Source organism: Oryctolagus cuniculus, chromosome 3 (genome assembly GCF_964237555.1).
Source record: "Oryctolagus cuniculus chromosome 3, mOryCun1.1, whole genome shotgun sequence".
In the NCBI taxonomy this organism is placed as follows: Eukaryota; Metazoa; Chordata; class Mammalia; order Lagomorpha; family Leporidae; genus Oryctolagus; species Oryctolagus cuniculus.
In genome coordinates, this window is record NC_091434.1 from 175,953,057 (window position 1) to 175,977,218 (window position 24,162).

General features: G+C 38.1%; 1 protein-coding gene across 1 annotated transcript in view; it reads right to left on the reverse strand.

Annotated features, from left to right (window-relative positions):
- Positions 1-24,162, reverse strand: part of CNTNAP2 (contactin associated protein 2) — a 2,389,242-nt gene that overhangs the window by 782,587 nt on the left and 1,582,493 nt on the right. The window contains exon 13 of the mRNA XM_008258071.4: positions 20,557-20,757. Coding sequence (XP_008256293.2) covers positions 20,557-20,757 — 201 coding nt within the window. The remainder of the gene's footprint in view (positions 1-20,556; positions 20,758-24,162) is intronic.

A 24,162-nucleotide genomic window follows, 5' to 3' on the forward strand; every position in this document is an offset into this window, starting at 1 on the left:
GCAGCAGAGTCTTTCCTGTGTGGGTACGGAGCAATTGTTAAGAAACATAATCTGAGCATCAAGCCTCCTGTGAAACTGGGAGAGGAGCAGGAAAGATAAGACGACCCAGGGCTAACAGAATGGTCTAAAAACACAGCACCAAAACTTCTTCCTCTGTTGGTAAGTGGAGTAGGTCAGAAAGCAGGCACCAACAGGAAAAGAAGGTGTTACAATAAAAGGAAAAAGGTACGAAAATGAATAATTTTAAAAAACGGACTTTGAACAATCTTGTCAAGGACTGGCCTTGTGTATTACAATAATTTACAAACAATCCATTTGTAAGAGCTATTCTGGCCCAGAACAACATGGAAAATGCACACCAGCATAGTTTTTTACAGATCATAAAGAGAGTACTTTTCTAAACATAAATGGCACAGTTATAAAAATATAAATCGCAATATATTAATTTAAATATTTTCCATTCTGAAGATATTAGGGTAGGGCTTTTGGGAAAACAAATGAATCAGAGGATAGAAACATATTATTAATATTTGCAAAGACTGAGAAAGAGTTTATGCTTTGTTATTTTGATTTCTACTTCATTTCAGTTTCTTTGTTATTCTTTTGAAGCAATCTCTCGAAGAAAAGCATTATGTAAATTTAGCATCAAGTGATGCTTTGTACTACATCACCTCATTAGGCAATGTGCTGGTAGATTTCAGGAGTTCTTTAAAATGAAATCCATTCTATTCTCTTTCTGAGGGATAAATACACTGTCAATCTTAAACAAATTTAAAGTATCAGGCTATAAATTAACTGTATTACTCTCTGGTTGTTGCCATTTATATTCACTCTGTCTTGCCTTTCTTTGTGGTATCATCTGATGGCTTTCCAGTAAATTCTATGCAACACACGTGAGTTGCCTCTAGTATTTTCTACAACAATGCATAGGATAGATAATAGGGTTTATTCACTTCGATGGTTTTCTTTATGTTGATAGTCTTTATTAGCACAAAAGCTGCTAGGGAGTAAATAGTTTAACATGTCATAAGATTTTATTTATTTATTTTTTTGCTGAGAATGTGTTTCTTTGCGTTTACAGTGAATTTCAAATCGGAAGCTCTAACATGAAGCAAATGATCAGAATATTTACACAGGCTACCAAGAAATAAAGTATCATATCTGCATATTACATTTGATCCCTATAGGGAGCCACAATCCAAGTTTCCTGGTAATGAAGGCAAACATCTCAATCTCCATCATTCCCGCCTCTCAGAAGTGAGGAAAGATTGAAGACTTATTTATGTAGGCTACAAATTCCAAGTCTATCCAGATTTTCCTTGTCATTGCTTTTCCTATACTTTGAAAAGAAAATTCAGTTAAACGTGTAATAAAATTAATTTTTTTCTGTTTTGTTACAGAATCATAGGATAGCAAGAAAATTTAAGACATCACCTCTGTTGTCCTACACTGTAAATGTTGATTTCTGGGAAGCTTCCCTGAAAAAGTTTTGAAAATAAGATCATCTACTGAGGGTCAAATTAAAATATCAACATTTTACAGAAGAACTGGGACAAAATTACCAACAAGAGACTAAACAGCTCCTAAGCCAGCAAGGCTGAATGCATTAACAGAACTATAGGAAAAAGAATGAGTCAGGAGGAAGCTGGAAATATGGGTCAGTGTGGAGGAGAAGGATAGAGATCAAGGTCAACTTTGTGCATCCAACCACATTGTAGAGGAGAGTACTCCAAGATCCAAAGAGAGCTCATTGCCTTTGACTCTCATCAAATAATTTACTCCTGGCGTACAGATTCTATGATCAAGAAGCATGCATCTAATTCTAATTTGGCCCTCCACATAGCAGTCCTGTGGGGAAAGATTTGGCGAGGTAGGGAACCGAAGGGTCCAGTTCCCTAGCATTACAGCTTTACACTCCAAATTAATACACTGACGTCCTGGTTTGTAATTTGGCTTTTCATGAATCTTGCCCACACATGCTGCCGGCCAGACCGTCCAATGCTTTCAGCATGCGCTCTTCTTATTTTAAATTAATGTAACGGATTTTGATTGTGGACCTCAATCTCACAGCCTCTGATTACATTAGAGATCAAACTAGAATGTGCTAATAAATCAAGATCCACTGAAAGAATCTGACTTGAATTCTAGGAAACTCATTAAGGTAATGTCAGATATTTTGAGATATAATGTTCAAGACTTCTCCACATGGTGAAATTTCAACTACCAGAATTTGACACAGCAAGCTAAGAATCTTTTCCTTTCTGAAACTTATAAACTCTATGCACAGACAAGCATCTCATCTACAGTATCACAAGAAGTTGCTTCAGATAAAATCTCTACTAAATCCTTTCTAATACAAGCAAATCCCAATGACTTATTTTTCTACTTTCTCATTAAAATGAAATTTCTGAGTCAGCTCAATATTATTTTTATTTTCTCAGGAACTGCTTCTCTTAAATAGACCTTTCTCCTACAAGTATAACCCCAATTACATTAAACTTTCTCAGGCCATTCATGTTTTTTGTTTTCATTCTCTGAACCATGTATACACATTTTTTATTTGATAATTTTTTCCTAAGTTGAAAAAAAAACAGTTCTTAAAAAACATCCACTACACATTTCTACTATATTATATCTCAGATCCTTTTTTATTCACTATTAGTTTATGTATGTTACCTTAGATCTTAGCCTCTAGTGTTTAACCAAATCCAATCCCTTCCTATGGAAAATGTATCTGATATTATAGAATACTCTGGTGTCAGCTGTACAATATTAGGCTGGCCCTTGTTTTAATTTTTTCAGCCTCTGTCACTTGTAGGTACCAAGTTTGTAATTCACAGTCAATGTTTACTACTTTCCAGCCTGATTATTCTACCCACAAATGCTGCTTTCAAATTTAATAGCAAATGCCTATTGTATATAAGTAATTTGATTTGTTTGCATTTAAAATAAGCTCAGTAAATTCTGTGTGCTGTTACTTTCAAGACATCTGTCCTACATAGTATGAAAATGCATTGAAACTAATCAATTTCTCGCCGGTGCCGCAACTCAATAGGCTAATCCTCTGCCTGCGGTGCTGGCACACTGGGTTCTAGTCCCGGTCGGGGTGCCAGAGTCTGTCCCAGTTGCCCCTCTTCCAGGCCAGCTCTATGCTGTGGCCCGGGAGTGCAGTGGAGGATGGCCCAAGTCCTTGGGCCCTGCATCCGCATGGGAGACCACGAGAAGCACCTAGCTCCTGGCTTTGGATCAGCGCGATGCGCCAGCCGTGGCGGCCATTGGAGGGTGAACCAATGGCAAAAAGGAAGACCTTTCTCTCTCTCTCTCTGTCACTGTCCACTCTGCCTGTCAAAAAATAAATAAATTAAAAATAAATTAAAAAGACACTAATCAATTTCTCATTTCAGGGACAGTTTGGTAGAAGAATCTTGCTTGGGTATGGTTTACTAGAGCCATGGAGGGCATGTGCATATGGTATTTTATATTTAATACACACAGACATGTATGTGTGTGTATACACACACACATACATATATATATGATGTTCCCAGAGAAACACACTGATCCATACTCCAGTGATTTCACATATATATATACACACACACACACGCATACACACACGTAAAAAAAACACAGACACTTCCAAAAGTTCATGGAAAATGGAATTATAAGATACTTTTATTGAGAGATCAAGATGGTAGAATAGAGAGGGAGCTTACTGTTGTAGTCTAGGGGAAGAGTAAAAAAAAATGTGGAGATAATGCAATCTCAGGGAAGAGTTAGGGAGAAAACTCCAAAGGAAATTCCACTTAAATTAGAGAGACAGCGTGGATCTCTGCAGAGGGTGTGGGTACGCACTAGTCAGGACCCCAGCAGCTGACAGCCTCAGCACCAGCTTTGGAGAGTGAGGTGAGACCAGACTGCAGCCGCCCAAGCCATTGGCAAAAAGCTATGGGAAGAGACTGACATGAGTCTGGTTTAAAGCCCTGTGGGTACAGTATACCTGCCAACCTAGAAGGAAAAAGGGTGTGAGGGGGGGTACACTTCTCTCTCCTCAACCATCTGACACCAGCATCCTGTAACTAGCTGAAAGGGGGTAGGCACCATTGTGGACATATATAATATCTGTGCCAGCTCATGTCTGTGTGTCCAGTAACCTGAGTCTGACTGGCAGAACTGACAGGAAACTGGGTTCTTGACTTTGGGAGCCTATGTGCTAGGACTGTGAAAACATTGTGGCAGTGCTGGTGCTGTGGCATGGTGGGTAAAGCTGCCGCCTACAATGCCGGTATCCCATATGGGCTCAAGTTCAAGCCCCAGCTGCTCCACTTCCTATCCAGCTCTCTGCTATGGCCTGCGGAAGCAGTAGAAGATGGCCCAAGTCCTTGGGCCCCTGCTCCCACGTGGGAGACGTGGAAGAAGCTCCTGGCTCCTGGCTTTGGATTGGCGCAGCTCTGGCCATTGAGGCCAATTGGGGAGTGAACCATTGAACGGAAGACCTCTTTCTCTGCCTCTCCTTCTCTCTGTATAACTCCTTCAAATAAATAATAAAAATAAATCTTAAATAAAAGGAAAAAAAAACCCTGTGGCTGCATGTGCAGGGTATGGCTGGGTCTTTGGGTAGTCACTGTATACAGCTCCACAAGCTCAGGGCTCCCTGATTCCCTGGTGAAGGTCAATGCTGTGGGACCTGTGCTCTTATCAAGGACTGCACAGATCCTTTGTGTGGTTCTTGTGGCAGTGCAAATGAATATTATATGCACTGGGGCTAGTGACCAGGCATTGGTCTCCTTGGAGGAAAGGAGGTGTGAGATAACATCAACAGAGCAGATTAAACTTCCCCTTTGAGTTAAAAGAAAAAAAAGAGATTTACTCTGCCCAGTCTGGGTGCTATCTTGGACACTCCCCTTACCCTGGGGCACTGAACAGAGTATACCTCAGGGTATTCACTGAAAGAGCAGACATTCCACTAAAACACAGAGGCATAGTCCAAAGATAAAAGCCAGCACAGGGAGGGAAAAAAAAAATAAGCTGACAAGTATCTCCACAAATTCCTAAAAATAAATGCAGCAATTCAAGAAATAGGATTTAAGGAAGACAATGTGATGCCTCCAAAGGAACACAACAACACTTCAATACTAGAATGTGAAAAATGAAGAGATTGAAGAAATACCAGGAATAGAATTCAAAAAATTGATTGCAGGAATACTTAGAAATAATCAGAAGCGAATCCAGAAATTAAAGAAATCCATACATGACATGAATGAACATTTCTCCCATGAAATTGAGATTTTTAAAGAGAAAGCAAGAAGAAATATTGAAAATCAAATGACCCAACATATATATCTTAGGAGTTCCTGAAGGCATCGAAAGAGAATGGAGTAGAAGGCTTTTTTAGTGAGATATTAACAGAAAAATTCCCTAATTTGGGAAAAGAAAGGGATGTCCAAGTAGAGGAAGCACACAGAACTCCTAATAGACAAGACCAGAAAAGATCTTCACTATGACACATTGTAGTCTAACTCTCCACAGTAAAACATAAAGAATAGATTGTAAAATGTGACAAGAGAAACATCACATAACTTGTAGAGGATCTCCTATTAGACTCACTGCAGACTTCTCATGAAAAACCCTACAAGCTAGGAGGGAATAGTGAGATACAGTCCAAGTCTTAAGAGAAAAAAAAAACAAAAAACAAAAAAACCTTCAACCCAGAATACTGTAGACTACAAAGCTCTCATTTATGAATGAAGGCGTAACAAAAACCTTCCATAACAAACATAAATTGAGAGCATTTGTCACCACTCGTCCAGTCTTAGAAAAGATGCTTAAGCATGTGTTATACACAGAAACAAAGATAAATGGTCATCATTATGAAAGAAGGTGGAGACAGAAAAATTTCTCAATAAAAGGACAAAGGAAATCCAAAGTAAACAATAGGAATATTTATGGAAACACTGCAGGGCCAAGTCCTTGCTAATCAATGCTCACCTTAAATGTCAATGGCCCCTGGCCGGCACTGCAGCTCACTAGGCTAATCCTCCACCTGTGGCACCGGCACTCTGGGTTCTAGTCCCGGTTAGGGTGCTGGATTCTGTCCTGGTTGCTCCTCTTCCAGTCCAGCTGTGGCCCGGGAAGGCAGTGGAGGATGGCCCAAGTGCTTGGGCCCTGCACCCGCATGGGAGACCAGGAAGAAGCACCTGGCTCCTGGCTTCGAATTGGCACAGCGTGCCAGCCATAGCAGCCATTTGGTGGGTGAACCAAAGGAAGGAAGACCTTTCTCTGTCTCTCTCTCTAACTCTGCCTGTCAAAAAATGTAAATAGCTTCAGCTCTCCAATTGAAAGACACAGACTGGCTGAATGGATCAAAAAAAAACAAAACCCATCTATTTGTTACCTATAAGAAACAAATCTTACCACCAAAGATACATGCAGACTGAATGGAAAAGGATAGAAAAAGATATTCCATGCTACCAGGAACAAAAAACAGCTGGTGTAGCCATCTTAATATCTGACAAAATAGACTTTAACACAAAAATGGTTAAGGGAGACAAGGGCACTATGTAATGATTAAGTGATCAATTCAACAGGAAGATGTGACTATTATAAATGGATATTCACCTAATCACAAGGCATCTGGCTATTGAGAAGAAAAGCTAGTGGATCTGAAGGAAGACACAGACTCCTGTAGAGTAGTAATGGGGGACTTCAATACCCCACTTTCAGCAATGGACAGATCAACCAGACAGAAAATCTGCAAGTAACCAACAGTTAGTTGACACTATGGACCAAATGGATCTAACAGATATCTACAGAACTGTTCATCCTACAGTTGCAGAATACACATTCTTCTCACCAGTGCATGGAACTTTCTCTAGGATAGACCACAGGCGAGGCCATAAAGCAAGTCTCAGCAAATTAAAAAAAAAAAAAATCCAAATCATACCATGCATCTTCTCTGACCACAGTGGAATGAAGCTGGAAATCAACAACTCAAGAATCTCTAGACTATATGCAAATATATGGAAACTGAACAACATGATCCGGAATGAGCAGTGGGTCATAAAAGAAATCAAAACACTTTTGAGGAACACTTTTTTTCCATAATATTTGTCGAACTCTTTACTTAGTATAGAGTTAATCTTCTGTGTATAAAGTTAATTGAAAATAGATTTTAGTTAAAAATAAAAATGAGAATAGGAGAGGGAAGAGGAGGAAGGGTGGGAGGGTAGGTACAATGGGAAGAAACACTATGTTCCTAAAGTTGTATATATGAAGCTTGTATAGTTTAAATAAAAGGTTTTTGGAGGAAAAAAATACATTTACTTTGATGTGAAAATTTTTGAAAATCCATGTATAGTTCATTCTAATATGACTTTTGTGAACTTTTGGAAGGCCGTTAATATGCATGTATGTGTGTTTGTGTAATATAGAGTATGTATGTATGGTGAGTGCCTTGCTTAAGTTAAGCAGTATCATATCTTCCTAGATCAGAAGATAGAAGAATAAACTTCCCAGGAATAGAAGGAAAGAAGTCATTGGCGTTAGTTATCTTGTAACTTCATATTAGTTTACAGAATATTTTTATATATGGATAATACATAATAATATATAATATATAATAATCATGACTAAAATTATTTTCAAACAATTCAAAGTGAAATATACATTTCAAAATCTATACACACACATATCTTTTTGATGTCTTCTATTAATGGATAGTACTTGGGTGTGTCTAGTTATTCCAAAACTCAAGTCATCTGCAAAATTCTGAGATGCCTATGTATGATGACTATCATTTAGAAAGTACATATTTCTTTTTGGTTTTGGTTGATGGTATTTTGTTAATATTTACTATGTTAATATTAGAACCTTATGAATGATTCAAACAGCTCTTTTTATGCAGATGGCTAATACAACTGAGACTTCTATCTGTGCATAAGTATGTATGTAGTAAGATTGTTTCTGTACACTGGAGTGTCTTATAATATTGAGTCTCTGAATTTTGTTGTCTTTTTTAAAAAAATTATTTATTTGAAAGTCAGAGTAGAGTTAGAGGCAGAGAGAATGAGAGAGAGAGAAAGAGAAAGAGTGAAAGAGTGAAAGAGAGGAAGAGGAAGAGGAAGAGGAAGAGGAAGAGGAAGAGGAAGAGACATAGTTAGTTTTCCATCTGCTGGTTCACTCCCCAAATGGCCACAAAGCCAGGAGCTTCACCTGGGTCTCCCATGTGGGTGTAGGGGCCCAAGTACTTGGGACATCCACCCTCTGCTGCTTTCCTAGGTGCCTTATCAGGGAGCTAGATTAGAAATGGGACAGCCAGGACCTGAACATGTGCCCACATGGAATGCCAACACTGCAGATGGCAGCTGAACCCATCATGTGAAAGTACCAGCCCCATGAATTTTGTTGTCTTGATTCCCTTACCATGTTTATGTTTTGAAGTAGGAACCAAATGTTTTTAAGTAGGCTTAAGTGGCTGCTTTCTAAAACAGAAGATGGATTTGTTCTAACACTTAGTCTGACTAAAGTAGTGTGAGCGTATAAAGATTGTGAAACACTAACAGTAATGAGTAGGCTGGCTGGTGGCAACTGCAGGATGGGCTGTGTGCTCCAGTTACTTCCCCGCTCTGTTGCCTTTGGGCCTGGCCTTCCTGTCGGTTCTCCTCCCCTTTGTTTTGTTCAATTCTGTTCCTCCTGTTATCCAGCACAATTATCCCTCTGGTCCCTTCTTCCTTTGTCTTCTATTCCTCCTAATTAAAAGACTAAACCAAGAGTTATTTTAGTCTTTTGACAGGAAACAACTCTGTACCCTAAAAGAGTAAGTCTCTAATTTTCTGATGGCTAATTTAATGCTTTATCAGTGCCTTCCTGCCTATCTCTCAGGTACTTCCCACCCACAAGGCTGACCTGCCCATCCCTGGTCTTTATCAGCTACAGAGATCTCTGAGAAGTCTATCAAAAGCCAGTTAATAAGGTAAAAATGCAACAAGAAACATGTCACTTATGTTAGGGTTAGGCATGAGTGTTTCTTCTAGAAAGAACAATAAAGAATCAGTCAATATTCTACTTCCAAATCTTATGTCAGAAAAGAACGGGATAATAACCTTTTCCAACATTTTTCTAATTCATCAATATTCAACTCACATATTCTATCTGAGATACCCTGATATTAAAAACATAAAAGTCAAGTGTTCTATAGAAAGGGGTGTGTAGTTATGTCTTTCACATCAAATGTTTTTCAGTACGGTTCCAAACAAATTGTCTTCTAAATCATCTTTTAAAAGATACTTGTCAGGGCCAAGCACAAGATAATGAAAGAGAAATTAAGATTTCAAAACGAAGTTGTTGCAGCTCCTCTATAAAAGTCTCCTTGGACCTATCACTTTCGAAAGGAGCGTTAGCCTTTGTCTTTAATAGTGCTGAAGTACATGGAAATGCTGCAGTCTAGAAGAAGAACCTGAAGGTTCCTAATTAGTTAGCTTACGGATAGTTCTGGATCCTTCCTTCCTTCCTTCCTTGCCCCCTCCCTTCCTCCCTCCCTCTCTCCTTTTCTTCCCTCACCACCTCCTTGGTAAAATTCTGTGAGTTATAGAGGCATATAACCTTGAGTCTTAATTCTGGCTTGTACTCTTATCATGGTATTTATTTTTTCCTTGGGTGAACTAATTAACCTTTATGAAATTACGCTTCTTCAGGTACAAATTGAAAATACTGATACATGACTGACAGAATTTTGAAGTATAAATGCCCAGGCAAGTATTTAGTGAATACTATTGCCATTTTCCCTCTCAATTTTATATTGTAATCTAATTTGGGAGTAATTCCTATTAAGCATTATTTATCCAACTATACGGATGACACTATATTTATACTGAATGTCAGATCTAGTCTCAAGAAAAAAAAAACTGACCATGTTCTTTAAGCAAATTTAAGAAATAGGGTGAGGGTGACAGTGGCTTGTGCCATTCCTGGCCAACACTCTGCAACATTATTCATTGTCCTATGAAACTATTTACCCAATTACTGGTATTGATAAATCTAAGCAAACTTAATGGGTAATAGAATCCAAATGTCATTCTTGTGACTCAGAGTCTTAGAGAAGTTCTATCATTCATGGGTGGAAAAATAATAACTTGGGAAACATAGTCTCTACAATAAAATTCATGTTTCAGCTCATTCATAGACACCTCTATAAATGAGTTCTTTCAATTTTATTTCCCTGAACTTCTTTAACATTTTCTTTACTTCACACAGCAATGGAGGAGAAATAACTGCAGAGTTAATGTTGATGGGATAATAGAACTATGCTACAACTTTTCTAATGTGGGGTGAAATAGGCTCAATAGCGATGTTTCTTTCAGACAGCACTCTGAGAGTATGATGAGTTCATGACACATGCCTGGTGTACTATGCCATGTTGGCTGCAATGTGGAATAAAACCATCTATAGCTTACTGAAACAACACAGAGAAAAGAAAGCCTTAGTCTGTTGATCTATCTTCCTAGGTAATATTGACCTACTTAATTTATTCAAATTATCATTGTTACAACCTCATAAAATATATTGTATTTGACAAGTTGACACCAGACATGACTGTACCTTCATCAGAAATGGGAATCTATAAGAATGAAAGATTCTGCAATACCTCTAACAGGTGAATTTTATCTGTCTGTGCTGTCAGAGAGAGAGAGAGAGATGGATGATGATGGGATAAGTCAGTGCCATTCTAGAAATAGATTTTCCAGTCGTTCATTTTAAAAACTATATGTTGGTTGTGATAGTCATTATTGGTCAACTTAGCTACACTGTTCAGTTATTATCAAACACAAATTCAGGCTTTGATGGATAGCTGTGTTGTAAATGTAATTAAAGTCTATGACCAGTGGACTTTAAATAAAACAGACTATTCTAGGCCACTGCCTAGGCTAATCCTCCGCCTGCAGCACCGGCACCCCGGGTTCTAGTCCCGGTCAAGGCACCGGTTCTGTCCCAGTTGCTCCTCTTCCAGTCCAGGTCTCTACCGTGGTCCGGGAGTGCAGTGGAGGATGGCCCAGGTCCTTGGGCCCTGCACCCACATGGGAAACCAGGAGGAAGCACCTGGCTCCTGGCTTTGGACTGGTGCAACGCACTGGCCGTAGTGGCCATTTGGGGAGTGAAACAACGAGAAAAGGAAGACCTTTCTCTCTGTCTCTCTCTCTTTCACTGTCTAACTCTGCCTGTCAAAAACAACAACAACAAAAAAAACCCACACAGATTATTCTAGGTAATTTTCCTGGGCCTATCCAATCCATTGAAAAGTCTTCAAACTACTACCAAATACTTCTAGCCTGCATTCTGTGCCAGCCCCAAGTCTGGACCTGCAGAGACAGGATGAAGTGAAAATACTGGCTAAGAGAACTCCAATTTCCTCCTGTTAGCCAGCCTCTTGCAGTAACTCCTTGTATTTCCCTAATAGCTTTTATAAACACGGGGGACATTTTTTTTTGACAGGCATTTGACAGGTATTTGAGAGAGGTAGAGACAGAGAGAGAGGTCTTCCATCTGCTGGTTCACTCCTCAGGTGGCTGCAACAGCCAGATCTACACCAATCCTATTCCAGGAGCCAGGAGCCAGGAGCCAGGAGCTTCTCCCTGGTCTCCTATGTAGGTGCAGGGGCCAAAGGACTTGGGCCATCTTCTACTGCTTTCCCAGGCCACAGCAAAGAGCTAGATCAGAAGAGAAGTAGCTGGCTCTAGATTCAGTGCCCATATGGGATGCTCGTGTTTCAGGCCAGGGCATTAACCCACTGTACCACAGCGCCAGTCCCTATGCTGCCTTTTACGATGCTGTCATCCCATATCAGAGTGCCAGTTCAAGTCCGGGCTCCTCTGCTTGTACTCCAGCTTTCAACTAATGCATCTTGGGAGGCAACTGGTGATGATTCAAGTGCATAGGCCCCTTCTACCGACATGGGAGACCCAAATGGAGTTCTGACTCCAGGTTCCAGTTTAGTGTAGCCTTGGCTGTTGCAGGCATTTGAAGAATGATCAAGGGGCAGCAGATCTCTCCGTCTGTGTCTTTCTGTCTGTCTGTCTGTCTCTCCCTCTCTCTGGCTCTTGCTCACACATAGATGAAAATAAATAGATAAATTTTAAAAAGGATGCAATAAAGATGAAAAAAATTTAGATTTAGTATAATTTATTTTTTTGAAAATTTATTTATTTATTTACTTTGAAGTCAGAGTTACAGAGAAGAGAGGAGGAGAGAGATCCACCTTCCATCCACTGGCTCACTCCCCAAAAAGCCTCAATGGCCAGCATAGGATCAGGCTGGAGCCAGGAGCCAGGAGCCAGGAACTTCTCTGTGTGTCTCAGATGGGTAGCAGGGGCCCAAACAGTTGGGCCATCTTCTGCTGCTTTTCCCAGGCCATTCGTAGGGAACTGGACAGGAAGTGGAGCAACTAGGATACAAACTGGTGCCTATGTGTGATACTGGTGTTTTAGGCAGTGGCTTTACCTGCTATGCAACTACACTGGCCAGATTTAGTATAATTTCTAAAGTGCTATAGTTTTAAGGCCTGATCTCTGTTTAGAAAAACTGAATAATAGTGTACTGTACTGTCTAAAAACATTAAAAAATGGTAGAAAAAAACCACAAATTTTCAATAAAACCCATAATTCTCTTATATGCTTTGCATTTTTGCTTTCCTTATAACTCATAGCTAAAATAAATATTTATTGGAAAATGGCACTGGGAGATCAAAAGGTTAGTCTATCCCAATCAAAGGCCACTTTCAAAATCTGCAAAGTGACAAGGTAATCTTAACAGTTTCCATTCATTCATATTTTTGTCAGTAAAAAGATTTACTTATACACATAGGCACTCTCAAAATAAAATGGCAGAAATAAAAACAGTCTTCATTAGAAAGTCAATGTTCTTCAAAGCCTCACCCCAAACCTCAACTTAAAAGGAACTAGTATCGTTTTCAGTAGAAATCAAAGTATCCTTAATAAACTGTCTGCTGAGAAGTATTTATTAATTAGAAATAGGGGAATGGACCAAAGGTTGATGACTTAGAAAAAAGCTTTTCTAGTAGAGTAAAGGAAGTGGGAACAGATAAGAGGGGGAAAAAAATACAGGGGTGGATATGGCACCTACATGGGATGCCGGCACTGCAGGCAGAAGCTCAGCCCACTATGCCACAGCCCAGTCTTGTTCTTTTTAAAAAAATTTGGGAGGGCGGGGGACTGCAGCATTACTGTACAGCAAGCCTCCTCCTGTGGAGCTGGCTTCCCACATGGGCACTGGTTTGAGTCCTGGCTGCTCCTCTTCTGCTCCAGCTCTCTGCTATGGCCAGGGAAAGTAGTATAAGATGGTCCAAGTCCTTGGCCCCTGAAACTCCATGGAAGACCCACAGGAGACTCCTGGCTTTGGATCAACGCAGCTCCAGCTATTGCAGCCATTTGGGGAGTGAACCAGTGATGGGACACCTTTCTATCTCTCCTTCTCCCTGTCTGTAACTCTACCTCTAATAAATAAAATCTTATAAAAAATTTTAAGGTGAACGATTTTTATATATTTTATCAACACAGATTTCAAAGCATAGTGACATTTCCCACCCTACCCTCCCTACTTTCCTCCTTCATCCTCTCTTAATCTCTCTCTTAATTTTTACGGTGATATACTTTCAATTTATTCTATACTTATGATTAACCCCACACTAAGTAAAGAGTTCAACAAATAGTATGAAGAAAACAACACTGCTCCTCAACAGTAGAGATAAGGGCTCTAAAGAGTCTTTGAATTTCAAAACATCCATTTCACTTATATACCTTGTATTTTTGGTATTCTGTTAGTTACCACAGATTAGGAAAAACATATGGTATTTGTCTTTTTGGACTGGCTTATCTCACAAAGTATAATGTTTTCCAGTCCATTCATTTTGTTGCAAAAGACAGGATTTCATTCTTTTTTACAGCTGGGTAGTCTTGTTCCTGACCAAGGCAAATTCCATCTGCTATTTTCTCTCCTAGGATCCAATCTATTTTTTTTTCTGTCCTGAATCATTAGCCTTGCTCTATCAAATGAACATAAATACATATATATTTATATATATACACTCATATTTATATACATTTATAAAATAATTGTTTATAAAAATCTACTCATAGTAGTAAGCAAAAATTTCACTTTGTAAGCTATTTGTACTCCTTTTCCTTAACAATATAAAAAATTCCCTAACTCTTGCTTCTTATTTGCCTTAAGCAGCTCTTCTATATTTAGCCATACCTTAACCACCAAACTTGTTGCAAGCCTTCACTTGCAGTTTTATTTCCCCATTCTCCATAGGCCTTTCAAAGCTAATGCCAGGAGCTGGCTTCCTCTCTGGGACCACATTTAAATGGTGAATACAAGCAAGTGGTGAATACAAATGGTAATTTTTCCTTGCTTGTTTCATTATTATTCAATACTCATCTTCCTTAGGTCCCCTTTGCAAGCCTTTCCATTGTCCCTCTTCCTATGCTCTGATCATAACTTCTAAGTGCCCTTTAGTCAACTGTCTCATCGCCTTCAATCCCCTTTCCTTGCTCTATGTCCACTTTACCTTTGCTCTTGGGTCCATGGGACAACTGAATTTCATTGGATTCTGATGACATTCTTTCATTTTCTTTTAGGTTTTGGATGTGTTGAAGGAAATTTCAATGAAGATGAATTTTGATTAGCTAGTTTTCAATGTCATTTAAAATTATTTTACCCTATTGGTCATCACCAAGATGAAAACCTGTGTCCCTAGTGTTATCACTTCACACATTAAAGCTAAGTCACCATGAAATGTCCACCTTCCCCTTAATATGCAATCATCCTAAGTAAGCCTACTGTATAGAAGTCAGAAAGTTGAGTCACCCATTATTTTCTTCCTTCTTTGCCCTGCATATATAAGCAATCACAATACCTGCTGATTCTACCTTATATACTTAGAGTTCTTCCTTATAAGTCCCAGTTGCCCTCCTGGCCATCCAATCTCACTGACACTTTTGTGACAACATGTTCTTTTCTCCATTCTATTCTCCATGTAACATCTAGATTGTCCTCTTGAAATGATTCATTAGTCCTTTGAGCAAAATCTTCAATATTATGCAATGACTATAGATTGATCTCCAATCTCCTTACCTGCTTCCCCCTACTCATCTATCCAGTCATACGCACCTCTTTCACTTCATTCAAAATACTTTGTTCCTTGATATCTGAGAACCACTGAACATGATAATGTCTCTAACCCAGAATTCTCTAATTTTTCTTGGCTAGCTCATACAAATCCTTCCCATTTCAACTATATATCACAATTCCAAAAACATAGGACACACAATAAATGTTTGCTGATTAATTCCCTGACCTATTATCCAATTTAAACTTTCAACAATGCTTATTCTATTATTGAAATAGTCTTTACATTTTTTCTTTGCTACAACTGTGTTTCAACTGTAGTGTCCACCATGGCAGATTCTATCTGCCTGAATTTGGAATGTTACTATCTTTAATGTTCTCATTTTTACCCTTTAGTTATCATTTAATTGTACCCTCCAATATTAATACAATGTTGAATACTATAGTTAATTAGGTAGATAAGTAATCTTCTGATTAATACACTGACTAGTAACAATAAACTTCATTTATGGAAATAGTATCCTTACTTGCCATAGGATCATATTTTTATCTATGTTATCTCAAGGATTAAACATCATAGTTTTTCATAATACACAGTACAACCATGGAAAATTCATTTTCTTGAGAACTACACCAAAGTTCACAAGTTTTTGCTAAAATAGGTTATAAGTTACAACACTAGAGTCATGTTTTCTTGCCTTTTGGACACCATTAAATCACATTGTAGTAACATCAAAGTATATTGAATTTTATATAGTTTACTTTACAGGAAAAATTGTGAGCATAACTTCTTTTCAATAGATACAAAATCTAGTGGTAAACTACCCAAAAGGATGGATAATTTATATTGTTTCTTTCAGCAAAAGAAGCACTAAAGACGTGACTTATGAGAACTAGAATACATTGACAAATTAAAAGAAGTGAAACACTGGAAACCAACAAAACAGCACTAAATACCATAAAAAAGTAGAAATATGACAACTGAATGTGTATGCAATTAAAAAATCTATATATGTAGGGAATAGTTACTTCAATAGAAGATCCTTAATAAGAAAGTATGTGATTTGTAAAATATATGGCAACAACTTACCTAAAGTTATATGAGTAAGCATTTTCAAGTAGGTTAACAGGTCTTGTCCAGATATAGATACATGATTGATCTAAAAGCATTAGGATTATTGACTATGAATTTACTTAAATAGACCCCTTTGGATAGCCATTGATGGTTTTCTCTTCTCTCATTTTGGTAAAACTAATTTGGTCATTCCCAAATTGGTATACCTCACTCCAAACTAGCTATTCTATATAAGATAAAATAAGTTACTAGTCTTGTTTCTATATCCTTTGTAAAGCTGATTAAGGACAACTGAATTAATAGTCACATTGTAATAATACGACCATAAAGAATGGCAAACTCATTATTTTAAAATCAATTTCATTTTTATATTTTATGGCAATAAAAGAGATAACATTGTCAGCCATACATAACTATCCTCATAAAAGCTGTAAGAATCCAATAATTAGCAATTCTACATTTGCTAGCTAATGGTATGGTTAAAACAAACATTTATCAAAATAAAAATGAGGTCCATATGCATATCTATTCTTTATCATAGTATCATTAGAAACTATAGAAACTCAAATGAACTCTTGAGGGTAAGGCTCTTAAAATAAAGAGTAACATTTTAAGTGCATAGCTATTACAAACTCATTTGATATTCATTTTAATTGCAATGACTATAATGAATATACTTTGTATTCAAACAGATGTCACAAGACTACTACAGAAGTTCCAATATAATTCAGTCTTAGTTAAGAACGAGTAAATGGATATTTAAAATTGAATGCTACCACGAAGGAGAAAAAAACCAATTACAGCAAGCATTAGCTCCTTAAAACAGCAAATTAAAGATTTGTATTAAACTGTGTTCTTTCTTGTTTTGACAGAATATATACAGAATACAATATTGTAGAGAATTTGCTATGTCGACCATTGACCACTCCTTTTCCTTGCATCAGCTGTTCTACATATTAGACTGGAAAACAGAAATTGGGAGTGTGAAAAATGACTCAGAAGTGTAGCCTGAAATTCACTTAAAATATTTAGGGATTGGTTCAAGAGGAATTAAAAGGATCATGCCAATTCTCTTTAGCTGGAAGAATAGGGAATTATATATACCACTGTGTTTTAATGGACCACACAGATCCTAATATTCCTTTTTATCTCCCCTAGGAAGGCCTAACACCTTAAATTAAATTGTGAGAAATATTCACGCCATAAATTTAAAATATTGTTTCTAAATGTGTGGATCACAGAACGTGGCCTGCAAGTGTGTGTTAAAAACAAACCACAGTCCAGCATTTTGGCACAGTGGTTTAGGGTAACACCTGTGATGCTGGCATCCCATATCAGAGCTTTGTTCCAAGTCCCAGCTACTCCACTTCTACCCCAGATCACTGCTAATGAACCTGGGAAAGCAGCAGAAGATGGACCTTGTGTTTGGGATACTAGGGTAGAGTTCTGGACTCCTGGCTTCAGCCTGGCCCAGCGCCTGCTATTGCAACCATCTGGGGAGTAAACCAGCAATTCAAAGACCTCTTTCCCTCTCTGCTTTTCCCCTGCCTGTCATTCTGCCTTTCAAGGGCATAACATTACAACACAACAACAACAACAACAAAGAAACTCTACAAAGGAACCAACTCTCATCAAAGCCTGGGATGTGGGCAAGGGAATAAGCATTTTGAGAAGCAACCAGAAAACGCTGATGTGCACACCTGCATGAAAACGACCACCTCAAGGCTGGATGAATATATAGTATTCATTTACTCAAATCAGCAAACATGTATTAAGTACTGTTCCTATGTGAAATAACTGTTACATTTAGGGTATCCAAAAGGACAAGATGTGTATGATAACCTTATTTTCAAAGTACAATGATAAGTACAATAATAATCTACAAATGTCTGGAAGCACAAAGAAACTAGTATGTTTTTACTGCACAGATTAAAAATTCACTCAATTTCAGTTTAGTAGCCCTTCCCCTGAAACCAACATTGGGAAGTTGAAGTGTCTTTATCTCAAATTAGAAAATGTAACTAACTTATTGTTGGAAAACAAACTTTTATATGTTTTGTGATGGAAAATAATAAGTATGTGAGACTTCTTGGTGACTGAGAGAGATAAGGATGGAAAAGTAAGGAGGTAAGTTTTTAGATCAGAATCCCTAAAGATAAACTCTCTGTCCTCCCCCTTAATTGCTCTGATGCCTAAAATGTAAGTGGATCTTATTACGTTCTTAAACCAGCAGAGTAAAATTCAACGAGTGGAAGTTTACTTTGGAGTTTAATAGTAGAAACAAGAAAATAAAGCTGAAGATTTTCCTGGTCAGCAATTCTCTCTCCCACAATTCCCACCCTAGGGCACAAGACTAATTAACTGAAATCTGTGAATAGAGCTTCAAGAGGGGGAATTCACTTTACCAGAGTGAACACAAGATGATAAGATTCATGAATGGCTCCTACTGCTCTTCATTTTCTATTGTCCCTGGCTGACTTTCCCTAGCACTTGAAATAAGATCCAGTTTTTTAAAAGACTATGAAAATTGAAAGTGAATAGAAAATAAAATAGGCTGTAGGGACTTTCAAGGTTTCCATTGCTCATAGCAGTGGTTTTCAAAGAGTATCACTAGACCAGAAAAACGAATATCACCTGAGAATTCACTGTATTAATCTGCTCAGGCCTCCATAATAAAATGTCATCAATGAGTTGTTTAAATGGCAGAAATTAGTTTTCTCATGGCTTTGTATGCTTGAAAATTCAAGACCATGGTGATGGTTGATGCACTTCAACATGAACACCCTCCTTTGCTAAACTACTTCTTACGATGCCCAAAGATCATTCCTATTATTTCTTGTCTGGCAGACCATTGCTTACCATCTTGGTATTCTCTGCCTCAAAAATGAAGCATTACCTCAACAGCCCAGCCATCATCATCTCCTCTCTCTCCAAACAACAACAATGCTCATGTCTGAATCGGTCATTTGTATGTTTCATAGACTTTCCTTTCTGGGAGTCCATAGGATTCACTATAATTCCAGCACAGGTCTTTACCTACAAAAGCACTTAAATCTTCATAAAATATACTGTTTCCTTATAATTCTTCTGTCCTTATAACTGGCTCTGATTCAATACTGATTTAGGGCATTAAAAATCCCCTTGGTTTCTGATATGGCACAATGGCACTTTCAAAATTGGTTAATTTTTCAAAAAATAGATACACTTTTTATTATGTCTCTAATATATCAAGCCTTATAAGTGCTTAACATATTGCCTCATTAAATTCTCATATTTACCCTGAAATAGGCATATGATCTCTGGCAGAAGAAACTGGAAACTGAAGCCTAATATCAAGATATCTATTGTACAACCCAGTGACCATAGTTAATAACATTGCATTATATTCTTGATAATTGCTAGGAGAGATTTTAATGTGATCCCACTATGGAAAATAAGTATCTTGATTTAGCCATAATGTACACATATTTCAATACTTGTATGCTATGTAACTACACACACATATATATACAGGCACAATTTTGTTTGTCAAGTAAGATAAATCAGGAAAAAAGAATTCAGTTAACTACCCCAAAGCCACAAACATGGGAAATGACAGACTGGAAATTATAAACACTTGTTTCTTGGATGCAAACCACATGCTGGATGATAGACCCAGGGGTGTAGTTTTCAGTCAACATCTTGAATGTACTATTAAGAATAACCAGCCATATAGGTGTTTCTTGGAAGAAAAAAAAAAAAGCTATACCAGTGAATTCTTTAGAACCTATCCATTCTCTACACTTCTAATATGATATTGTATGGGCATTGTGTACACACATGCATGCATATTCTGAAGCACTGCAAAAACTAGGCCATCATGAACAAAAATTCCAGGACTGGATTCAAGGCTGTGCTCTTTTTGGCAAATAGATGCTGTTAAATGACTGTGGGCAACAAACAGCTCTAAATTCTGTTGCTATTCCATATGCTACTTACCTATAGACAGCATATATTACATTGAAGACAACTGAAGAACTCAAAGGGAAATACTTGAAAGTTTACAAGGAGCTGTAATAAATGTGCCCAAAGCAACTAGTGATCATTAAGCACACACATATATGCATATAAGTTCTTCCAAAACCCTATACACTTAAAATAAGTGATGTTTTAAAATAAAACATACATTCTTAGCTTCATTTCACAGAAAACAGCCCAGTGATTATATTTTAGTTATTTACAGCTGCCTGCACATTGAAGACTGGACTACAAGCTAATAAACCACACCTGTTGGATTGTTTAGGCAATTCCAAGCACCAGCTGAGAAAGTAATTAAAAGTAACATTCCATTCTCAGCCTACCTGGGGTGTTCAACAATCTCGACATCTTGCAGAAGTAGGAGACATACTGCTCACAGTACTCGGCACTGCTGGTGATGGCGCTGATCTGATCCATGGAGGCACTGTAGATGAGTTGTGTCACTGAGTACTTTTCTGGGTTGTAGCCTACCACAGTTGTCTGCATCTGCAAGTCATGAGACACGATGGTCCACACTTTGTCCTCTGTGGGCAGAACACAAGACCATGACAATGGATCATTAGTATGCAAATTAATCTGCAAATGTCAGGAAATAATCTAGCTACACTTTAACTGGCATTTTCACTGAATTCCTTCTGTACAACAGTGCTAAGGGTCATAATTCTTTTTTAAAAATGCTTTTAATACATTGAAAAGCAACATAGTACAAATGTTAATCATTAAAAAGGATCCACATTTCTTCAAGGAATGAATTTTTATAAACAATTCTGCAATGAAACGACAACTATATTTTGATCCATGAGACCTTGCCAAACAATATTTTAAAAATTTCAAATCAGAAAGCATTTAAATTCTTTCCGATGTTCAAGAAAAAGCAAACCCTACAATCTCCATAACAAAATGTGTCCTTGTATGCTCATCCTGGATACTCTGAAAATGTGAACTTCTTTTTAATTATTCCACTTTTTAAACTGTTTCCCCCCCAGAAATCTTTTATTTAAGGTATACAAACTTCATACATCTCATATATATAAATTTAGGAACACAGTGATTCTACCAACCGTACACTCCCTCCCACACACACTCCGATCCTTTTTCCTCTTCTCTCTCCTATTCCCATTCTTGTTTTTAACTAAGATCTGTTTTGATTAATTTTATACATGTAAGATTAACCCTACGCTAAATAGAGTTCAACAAATATAATGAAAAAAAAAAAAAAACAAGGACTATTCAAAGTCATGGCATCTCAAAGAGTCAATTTCACTTCTATAGATTAACTTTTAGATACTCTATTAGTCACCACAGTTCTCCCTGATCTTTCTGGGACTGACTTATTTCATTAAATATAATGGTTTCCAATTGCATCCATTTTGTTGCAAATTAAATGATTTCTTTCTTTTTATTTTTTTAAGTGTCCCAATTTTTTTTTTTCAAGAGATATGAGGCAGAACTCTTCATGGATGTTTTCAATAACAAGTATTCTCTCAGTTATACAACATATTATTTTATCTGATTATGCATTGCCATGTTTTTCTTCCAGAAAAAAACGGACCATTTTAACACTGTAATTTCTAATATAAAAATATACAATATAGAGTTCACAGAGTTCAACCAATAGTACTAGAACAAAACAAAGAGAAAATACTAAAATGGATAAAGTATTACATTGTACATCAACAGTCAGGACAAGAGCTGATCTCTGTGATTAACACACAATTATTCTTAGGTGTTTAAATTTTAACTGAAAAGTGATCCCTGTTAAATATAAGAGTGGGAATAAGAGAGGGAGGAGATGTACAATTTGGGACATGCTCAATCGGACTTGCCCCAAATGCTGGAGTTAGAATCATGCCAGGGGATCCCAATACAATCCCATCAAGGTGGCATGTACCAATGCCATCTCACTAGTCCAAGTGATCAATTTCTATTCACAACTGATCACACTGATAGGTCTAAGAGTCAAAGGGATCACACAAACAAGACTAGTGTCTGCTAATACTAGCTGATAGAATCAAAAAGGGAAAGAACAATCCATCATGGGAAGCGGGATACACAGTAGACTCATAGAATGGAAAATGTCCTAAATAGCACTCTGGCCTCAGAATCAGCCCTTAAGGCATTCAGATCTGGCTGAAGAGCCCATGAGAGTATTTTAGGCATGGAAAGCCAAGACACCCTGGGGAAAAAAAAAAAAAAAGAAAAAAGGAAGACCTAAATGGAAAATCTCAGCGAGTGAGATCCCAGTGGAAAGAATGGGATCATCATTGAAGAAGGAGGTACCTTCCTCTGAAAGGAGGAGAGAACTTCCACTTTGACTATGACCCTGTCGGAATGAGATCGAAGCTGGCGAACTCAAAAGGCTTCCATAGCCTTGGCAACTCATGACTAGAGCCTAGGGAGATTACTGATGCCATAAACAAGAGTGTCAAATTGTTAAGTCAATAACAGGAGTCACTGTGTACTTACTTCTCATGTGGGATCTGTCCTTAGTGTGTTGTCTAATGTGAAGTAATGCTATAACTAGTACTGAAACAGTATTTTACACTTTGTGTTTCTGTGTGAGTGCAAACTGATGAAATCTTTACTTAATATATACTGAATTGATCTTCTGTATATAAAGATAATTGAAAATGAATCTTGATGTGAATGGAATGGGAGAGGGAGCAGGAGATGGGAGGGGTGTGAGTGGGAGGGAAATTATGGAGGGGAGCCATTGTAATCCGTTAACTGTACTTTGAAAATTTATACTTACTAAATAAAAAATAAAAAAAAAGAAATAGGATGAAATAAAAACTTCAAAAACTATAAAAAATATACAATATACTTAACTTCCTGAGTGACTTCAGCCATGCAACAAATATGATTTACTGAATATATTTCAAAGCTTTCAGATGAAGTACCACGTGTAGATTTACACTTACGTGTTCAATTAGCATTTAACTAAAAGAGCATGTCACAGAATTTATATTTAATTTCTCAAAGGTAAGCAATATGATTTATCCCCATAGTTAACCATTAAGCTATTTCAATTATTAATAAAATGAATCACTGAAAAGTTATGTTTCCTAATTACCAAAATACTGATAGCCATTTCAGACTATCAACTTTTATATTTTCTCTCATACACACCAAAATCTAGCTCACCAACAAGAAACTTATTGCAATACAAAATAATAATACATTTGCTTTATCATACAAACGATCTATATAATTCACCCTCTGAAACTGTCTAAGTGGCTGGCAACTGTGATGCTCTCTTTTTCGTAAAACCCTGAGGTGAAGGCTCATTAACATTGTAAATGAGGGAAAGCTTTGGCGCTATTGGCTTTAAAAAAAATTATAAAGAAAGGCAGCAACTTGTAAGCTGCTCTGTACAGCTTTTTTTTTTTTTTTCCCAATGGCCTCCGCAGCCAGCGCGCCGTGGCCAGTGCGCTGCAGCCAGCGCACCGCGCTGATCTGAAGCCAGGAGCCAGGTGCTTCTCCTGGTCTCCCATGGGGTGCAGGGCCCAAGCACTTGGGTCATCCTCCACTGCACTCCCTGGCCACAGCAGAGAGCTGGCGTGGAAGAGGGGCAACCGGGACAGAATCTGGCGCCCCGACCGGGACTAGAACCCGGTGTGCCGGCGCCGCAAGGCGGAGGATTAGCCTAGTGAGCCGCGGCGCCGGCCTGTACAGCTTTTAAGGAAAACATTTCCAGACCAGCTTAGTCACAAGTGCCTAAAATGAACTGAGAAAACATGGTCCTTCCTACGCTTGGTGTTGTGGAAATGAACGCCATCTTCCGTCCACACCACTGTCTCTCTTGTTACCACGGCCCCGGCCCTCAGGGACCCCGGCCCTCAGCTCAGGACCCCGGCCCTCAGGGACCCCGGCCCTCAGCTCAGGGACCCCAGCCCTCAGGGACCCCGGCCCTCAGCTCAGGATCCCGG